Below are 8,483 nucleotides of genomic sequence, written 5' to 3' on the forward strand. Positions count from 1 at the left end.
TCAGCAGGATGAGAGGAAAAGGAAACATTTTGAAATGCCTGAGCATTTTATTATTCTTAACAAGGCCTGCCCTCAGGGGAAACTAGTTAATCAGAGCCTAACCTGCTGGTATACTATCAGAGCCTAACTGACTTCAATGAAAGGAAATACCTGACTACAGCTTATTCTAGCCATCCTGCACCACCTACAAAGGAGAGAAAAAACTGAGAAACACTTGTGAACTTCACAGTGCCAAGGCATAGGCTCATTAAAAGACCAAGACCTAATCACAGGACTGTAGAATGCTTCCCCTGTCCCCATGCCTCACCACATTACTAAGGCCTATGTACAGCATTTCTTTTTACCCAGCACATCATGTCCAGCTATCAAGAAAAAATTTCAAGGCATACTAAAAGGCAAAAAACCTAATTTGAAGAGACAAAGCAATCCTCAGAACTAGACATGGCAGGGATGCTGTAATTATCAGACCAGAATTTTAAAACAACTGTGATTAATATGCTAAGGATTCTAGACAGCTTGCAAGAACAGATGGGCATTGTAAGCAGAGATGGAACTCATAAGAACCAAAAAGAAGTCTAGAGGGACTTCCCTGGTGGCGCAGTGGTTAAGAATCCACCTGCCAAGGCAGGAGACACGGGTTCGATCCCTGGCCCAGGAAGATCCCAAATGCGGCAGAGCAACTAAGCCCGTGAGCCACAACTACTGAGCCTGCGCTCTAGAGCCCGCGTGCCACAACTACTGAAGCCCACGCACCTAGAGCCTGTGCTCTGCAACAAGAGAAGCCACCGCAGCGAGAAGCCCGCGCACCACAACGAAGAGTAGCCCCCACTTGCCGCAACTAGAGAAAGCCTGCGCACAGCAACGAAGACCCAACCCAGCCAAAAATTAATTAATTAATTAATTAAATAAGTGCACAATCATTTTTTTAAAAAAAAGAAGTGCCAGAGATAAAAACCACTAACAGAGGGAATTCCCTGGCAGTCCAGTGGTTAGGACTCCGAGCTTCCACTTCAGGGGGCACGGGTTTGATCCCTGGTCAGGGAACAAGCTGCATGGCGCAGCCAAAAAAAATAAAAGGATCCTCGAAAACCCAAAAGCAAAGAGAACAAAGACTGAAAAGAAAAGAAAACATAACAGAACATCCAACAACCATGGGACAACCACAATAGGTATAACACACATGTAATGGGAATATGAGGAGAACAGAGAAAGGAACAGAAGAAATATTTGACTAGGAAACCCCATATATCTGCCCAATCCTCATTTCTGGTCCTCCCCACTCTAAATACTGGTTTGGGTGCATCAAGGAGAAAGGGAGCAAAAAAGGGAGAGTAAACCCTAGTTCTCAATCCTCCAAATACCATCCCTATGTGGAGACTGTAATTTCTCATTCTTAGTATCTTTTCTGGCTTCCTTTTACTAATTGGATCAGCAGTCTCAGATTACTATCATTGACATGAAATTGGGTGAGTCCTCAACCCGAGTGCTAGGAGGGCTTAAGATATTAGGGTTAGGGAGAAAGATCCTAGCACCTCACATTAAAGGCTAGAATCTACTTTTCCAGAGAAATAGTTCTAACTCTGATGACCCTTTTCTATTGTATATGTACTGGACCAGCAAGTTCTCCACCTCACACCTAATACTACAGAAAGATGTATTCTAACTATCAAACAGTGGAATTTATATGGATTAATACCTTAAGCTGGAAACCACTAATTTTGAAACATGTGGGGTTTTTTTAATGAGGAAAAACAGGATTTCATCCTAAAGGCACTTCTTATTTGATTAGATACAATAGGCACTTTTTAAAAATTGTTGAGTTAATTAATTCAGTCTATTCAGCAATATTCAGAATAAAATTCACCATTACCTATAGAACAATTCAAATCAGTATGTTATTCTAGACAAGACCCAGAAGCAAGATTCTTGTATTCCTGATTTGACTGTTTCATAACTCTGTTCTTACAGCTTTCATGCCAGTCCTAACTATATATCTTAAATTCAGATGCATCCAGAAGTAGCAAAAAGGGTTTCCAAAACAGTCTCAAAGGCAAGTGGTCCTAGTGGCAGAAGGGAACTATCCTATTTTTTCCTAACTAGAGTACACTTGATGACATTCTACCATGTCATCAAAATAAGACAAAAACACCTATACTCATATATATATATATATATATATATATATATATATATATATATTTGTTATTTGCCAAAGGAACAGAATATTTCAATGATACTCACTCTCTTTTTTATTAACGCTTTCTTTTTTAAACGTTTCTGCATGATTTCTTTTTCCAAAGATATCATTTGACTTGGAGTTAGTTGTTCTTGAATTCTGTTTATCTCTTCTTTGTATGCCTGCCAGTCTGTCCTGTAAGCATCTTCGTATATCTATAAATAGAAAACTCATATAAGAAGTCAATAAACTGTTGTTGACTAATTAAACATAGCACACCTGTCACGGAAAGACAACTGCATGACTTCAGGTAAAGACAGACTGAACCACCAAGTGAAAAATGTGCTCTTGGATCACATTTATAAATCACGTATTTTTCATATACATGATTACTAAGGTGAGAGTCCAGTAATTAGCCTTCAACTTCAAATTGCTGCCAACCCTTCATCGCCACTCCCATACATCCATATTCTCATCATTTATGTGGATCAGAACATATGAAGTTCCTTTGCAGATAATGGATGTTAAAAGAAAAAACTCTGGGGCTTCCCTTATGGTGCAGTGGTTGAGAGTCCGCCTGCCGATGCAGGGGACACGGGTTCGTGCCCCCGTCTGGGAAGATCCCACATGCCGCGGAGCGGCTGGGCCCATGAGCCGTGGCCGCTGAGCCTGCGCGTCCAGAGCCTGTGCTCTGCAACGGAAGAGGCCACAACAGTGAGAGGCCCGCATACCAAAAAAAAAAAAAAAAAAACTCTGGGGTCATCTGTTCCTTAAAGGACATGACAATTGTTCTTAACTACAGAATAACTGGTCAGCAATGTTGAAAACTTATATGCTTACCTTTTTCTCTGCCTCAGGAAGTTCCCTCCATAGCTCAGCGATTTTTTTAATTAGTTCTGTATTTTTCGCATCTATGAAATGAAATAAAGTAAAAACTGATGTCACAATTTTATGTCTCAGTATCAATTTCTAAAGACTTCCAGGAAAGCATAATCCATTAGCTCTAAAATTAAATATTTTTACAGATACCTCTATACCACACACAACTTAATACAATGATTTAGCTTTTTTCTAACCAACTAATTTAAATATGATAAATAATTTAATATAAAGTCTGTTATCTAATAATTAGGGATTATCACTTACCACCAAAATGGTCCTCAGAAATTGATTACTAGTTTAAGTCATTGCACAATCAGTGTCTACAAGCTTTTTACTTCACATTTCAATCAAAACATTTTTTTCAAGTCTTTCAGGAATTATCAAGTTTATTAAACCTGACTAAACAACAAAATATAGTCTTGATTCATGTAACACCACCTTGTATATCAATTACAGAAATACCATTTGCAAACAAACTAAATTATACTAAAACCAATTCATTATTCCCCATTGCCTTCCTCATCTTAACTGGAATGACAGGGTAAAAATGATTTAACAAACCACTTGTTAGTTTCAACTCCTACATTTTAAAAGATGTGAGTACTGAAGCATGTCTCTTAAACCAGTTCTTTATAATGTAAGACTATTAACAGCTCATTTGATTTTCACAAGTGCCCTGTGATGTACTGCATGTGAAAAGGCTTTAGAAATCATAAGCAAAGGTCAGCAATTACTAATTTAGTCATTATCTTTACACTGTAACCTAAATAAAGACCCACACCCTTTCTAGGGAGTCAACAAACCTCCTAACTGGAAATCTTTCAGGAACTCAAGAACTGACTTTCAGTGAAAAAGCTCCTGAAATTAACAGTAATTTGTGTAGAGCTTTAAAGTTTACATAACATGTCCACATAAGTTATTTCACTGCAACTTTATAAATAATTCCCAGTGGCAGAAGCAGGAGCTAAGCAAAAGGTAAAATGATTCATCAACGGTCCTCTGGGCCAATGGCAAAAAGGCCCAAAATTCAGCTTTTTCATCCTCTTCCCTGGGTGCTTTCCACGCTGCATGCTATTTTAAAAATACCTTTCGCTAGTTCTCAATTACATTTAAAGCATTTTTACTTGGTAAAAAATATGTTATACCTCCTATTTTACAGAACATCAAACAGAATGGTTATGTTTCTGCATTCCCTGGATGCTTTGGTAGAGAAAATCAAGTTTCCAATTTAACTGCTTAGTGGCCTCTTTATTACATCAAAGAAGAGTATATAGCCCAAACTCCTCACCTGGGTTCTGAGCTTTAAATATGGGTAGCTGTTCTTTAGAAAATCGAACGTATGAAGTCATAGGTTTCTTTGGATAACCAATGAAGTTAGATGAAAACCATCTTGGTACATTCGCAAAACTACATACAAATAAAAGAAAAGAACCAATGTTAAGCATTTAAGTGCCCATATTCATAAGGATCTGAACACAGATGCCAAACAAGATGTCATCAAGATGCTATATATCTGACACCTTCGACAAGAAATATAATGACATTTAAAATCCTGTCCTATCCAGAGGCAAAAGCTTGCAAAACTTAAGTCTCAAAGCCCTTACCTCCTAGGAAGGGCAGACAGTGGAGGAAAGCGTGTGCACTCCAGCTCCAGGGCCCCGCCTCCTTAATGCCTAGATGAAGGCAGGAGACTCTTGGAGCGACTTCATAGGGGACGCCGAACCGGGTGCTCCAAGGTTAGACAATAAAAAGGGGCGGGGAGGAGGAGAAAGGTAGCCGGAAGCAAGGCACGGGGTACTGATGCAGTAAGGCCTGGTCTCAAAGCCACCATCCCCGTGGCGAGGTCGAGGTCTGAATCACAGGGCCAACTCGGCCCTGACTTTTTAGGAGGAGCAGAAAGCGGAGAAAAGCGTCTACATTCCAACCCCAGGGGGTCCTAAGCCCTGCCGCCTCCGGAGGCGCAGGCGGCGAGCACTCCTACCTGAGAGGAGAGCGCAGTCGACTGCCACATCCCGCGCAGAGGTCCGCTCCTGACTTTCCCAGAGCACTCAGCACGCTCCACACGCCCCGGAGAAGCGCCATTGCATCCGCAGACGAAGCACTGACCAGGCCCCAGTCTCGTACAGCGTCCGGGCACAATAAGACAACTCCAACAAGGACGACTTGAACCCGCGAGCTAACCACCCAAACTTGCTATCAGGCCCGCCACTCGCAAGGCACTATGGGACGTCGGCTAACATCCGGTTTGGATGGGGGCGGGGCAAGGAAGAAGGCGCGGGCGCCGTAGTGGGTTCCGTAGTGGGAAGAAGTAGGAGGGACTCGGGGGCGGAGAAGGGAAAGTGCCGCACGGCTCAGCAGTTCCTCGAGGGGACACTGCTGAGCCGCCTCTGATCCCATCCGCAGCCCGGCCTCCGCAGCCTGTTCAGCCGCTGGCCCAGGAGGCTGATGGAGGCACGGCGGTGGCCTCACCCGGACACGGTACTGGCTGGCCTGTGACGACGGGAGGGACTAGTACGTAACAGACAGTTTTACCACAGTATAGCTGTGACGCCCACGCTTCTTTGAGATCAGGTTGCTGGGTGCTACGCGCCCAGCAGAGTCCCTCAGTTCAAGCAGGAGCTGGAGCTCAGAGTCCAAAATTACTGCCGAGGACGGGGGTGGGGCATGGTTGCAAATCTTAAAATGCAGATTCCCAGGCCTTGCAGCAGAGCCAGATTCAGTATGTCTGTGTGGGTCCCAGGTTCCTCAAGGTTTAACAAGTTCTAATGCCAGTGGTAATGGGACCACATTAAAGCAATACCGATCCGGACCATCACCCCATCCACTGTCACCACCGCTGTCGCAGTCTTCAAGCTTGACATCCAACCCCTGCTTAATTTGTGGGGAGGAGACTTTGGCTAGTTGGTTGTCCGGAGACTAGAGTTCTAGCCTCAGCATTAACGTCTTGATCCGAGAATGTCGCATCCCCTCTCTAGGATTTAATTCCCCCACTGCAGCTGAGGACGCTGAACTACGTCAGCGTTTTCCCACCCAAAGCCCTGAGAACGTGTGACAAGTATGCCTTGAGACTTTTTTTTTAATATACATTTATTTATTTTATTTATTTACTTTTGGCTGTGTTGGGTCTTTTTTTTTTTTTTCTTGCGTTATGCGGGCCTCTCACTGTTGTGGCCTCTCCCATTTGCGGAGCACAGGCTCCGGACGCGCAGGCTCAGCGGCCATGGCTCACGGGCCCAGCCGCTCCGCGGCATGTGGGATCCTCCCGAAACGGGGCACGAACCCGCGTCTCCTGCATCGGCAGGCGGACTCTCAAGCACTGCGCCCCCAGGGAAGCCCCTGGGTCTTTTTTGCTGCATGTGGGCTTTCTCTAGTGGTGAGCGGGGGTTACTCTTCGTTGCGGTGCGCATGCTTCTCATTGCGGTGGCTTCTTGTTGCGAAGCACAGGCCCTAGAGCGCATGGGCTTCAGTAGTTGTGGCACGCGGGCTCAGTGGTTGTGGCTCATGGCCTCTGGAGAGGAGGCTCAGTAGTTGTGACTCACGGGCTTAGTTGCTCCGCGGCATGTGGGATCTTCCTGGACCAGGGCTCGAACCTGTGTCCCCTGAATTGGCAGGCGGATTCTTAACCACTGTGCCACCAGGGAAGTCCTGCCTTGAGATATTGATAGATGTGCTGTACAACCATTTTCAATGTGGACAATGGCATGAAGAAGATGGGAAGACCTAAACTAAAGCTACGGAAGGGTCCTTCTAGCTCTCACGTTCCATTTATCTCAAAGATAGCCACCTCCTGAAACAGCCTTTCCTCTGTTGGATAGCTTTGTTAGAAAATTCTTACCAGTGTAATATTGAGCTGAGAGTTCTGTAGCTTTGAAACATTGATCCTTTGGTGCCATAGAAGATTAAGCCTACTTCTTCTTTTAAGTGGTAAGCAACTATCGCCACTTCCTTTTCACAGATTCTCAGGATTGAAAGGGACCTTCCAGGTCCTCTGTTCAAACCTCTCACCCTGTCATGGAAGAAACAGGGCTGGGTTTTATTTTTGTTTTTTTCTGAGTACATACTATGTACAAGGCCCCAAACAAAAATAGACACAGCATTCTCCCCACCTGCAGTGAAAACTAGTGGCAGAGGCAAAGAAAGGAAGAGTTGCAGTACAGTGTCAAGATAGAGGTAAGTATAGGCTAGGATTCCTTATAATTACATTTTAGCTAATTTCTGAAATAATTTTTCTTTATAGAGTGTTTTTATTCTTTCAGATGTTTGATATAAAGTTAAACTTCTTTTGGACATTTAAAAAGCTTTTTGTTGTTTCAAAGTGTCATTTTCATAAATCTTGCTATAAAGTTCTTATAACTCTGATCTATAGCATTTCTATTTTCATCAGATTCCAATATTCTTTAAAACTCATATACATTGCAGTGATAATTTTATTCCAAACTCAGCATTTACACAGAAAATATAATTCTACCTACTTACTCACACTGTCTTTGAACAAAAAGGCATATGGCTTCATGTATATTTACTTTATAAAACTTGAAGACTTTTCCAGGGTTCTATCCCTTTATTTTGTTTTAAAATTTCATCTGCTCCCAGTGTTTCAGTCCCGACTGACTTCAACTATCAGTTACATCCTCATGGTTCCCTATTTCATACTGAATCCAGACCTCTCCTTTTACTCTCACATCTATTGGGTTGGCCAAACAGTTTGTTTGAGGTTTTCCGTAGCCGTAAAATCTTACAGCAAACCCGAACGAACTTTTTGGCCAACCCCAATATATAGCCACTGGCATGTTTACCATCATGTTTCACAGATACCTCAGTTTTCCCTGAACAGAATTCACTTATCTTTCCCCTATCTTGAACTCCTTCTCTTGGTAAGAGGTACCAGTATCCCATTGGAATCATGGAAGCCAATAACTTGATACACTATTATATACTCTCCCTCATTCACACTTCTCACCCATCAACCAACTAATGATAAGTATTGCTGATTCTATTTCATTAGCCCCTCTAGTAAGTATTTCCTCCTCTTCCATCACATTGCTATCGCTTTTGATCAGGCCAGTAGTGTGTTGGTAAATCAGGTCTCCGAAAAGAGAGCCCTCATTTGTAGTTTTTGCTGAGATCTATGGTGTAAATAAATACTCGCATGGCTGATTTCAAACCACCAACTGAATGTCACTGAACCTGAAGTTGGGAAGAGATATATATAACTGGCTTTTTAAGCCAGTACCAGTCAGCTCCTGTATGCCACTGGTTCACAACGGCTCTGCTATCTTTTCCTAAAATCTTACAGTAGTTTTCCTACTTTCTTTCTTTCTTTTTTTTTTTTTTTTTTTTGGCCGCGTTGTGCAGCCTGTGGGATCTTAGTTCCCGGACCAGGGATTGAACCCATGGCCCCTGCAGTGGAAGCACAGACTCTTAA

General features: G+C 42.9%; 1 protein-coding gene across 1 annotated transcript in view; it reads right to left on the bottom strand.

The window, feature by feature from the left end:
• LOC103080329 (transcription factor A, mitochondrial-like) overlaps nt 1-5,140 on the bottom strand; it is a 12,664-nt gene extending 7,524 nt beyond the window's left edge. Inside the window, 4 exon segments of the mRNA XM_082931341.1 lie at nt 2,242-2,391; nt 3,017-3,087; nt 4,347-4,465; nt 5,040-5,140. Of these exon segments, the coding sequence (XP_082787467.1) occupies nt 2,242-2,391; nt 3,017-3,087; nt 4,347-4,465; nt 5,040-5,140 (441 nt within the window).
• Between the last annotated feature and the right edge of the window lie 3,343 nt (nt 5,141-8,483).

This window comes from Lipotes vexillifer, unplaced genomic scaffold (genome assembly GCF_000442215.2).
Source record: "Lipotes vexillifer unplaced genomic scaffold, Lipotes_vexillifer_v1.1 scaffold375, whole genome shotgun sequence".
Taxonomy (NCBI): Eukaryota; Metazoa; Chordata; class Mammalia; order Artiodactyla; family Lipotidae; genus Lipotes; species Lipotes vexillifer.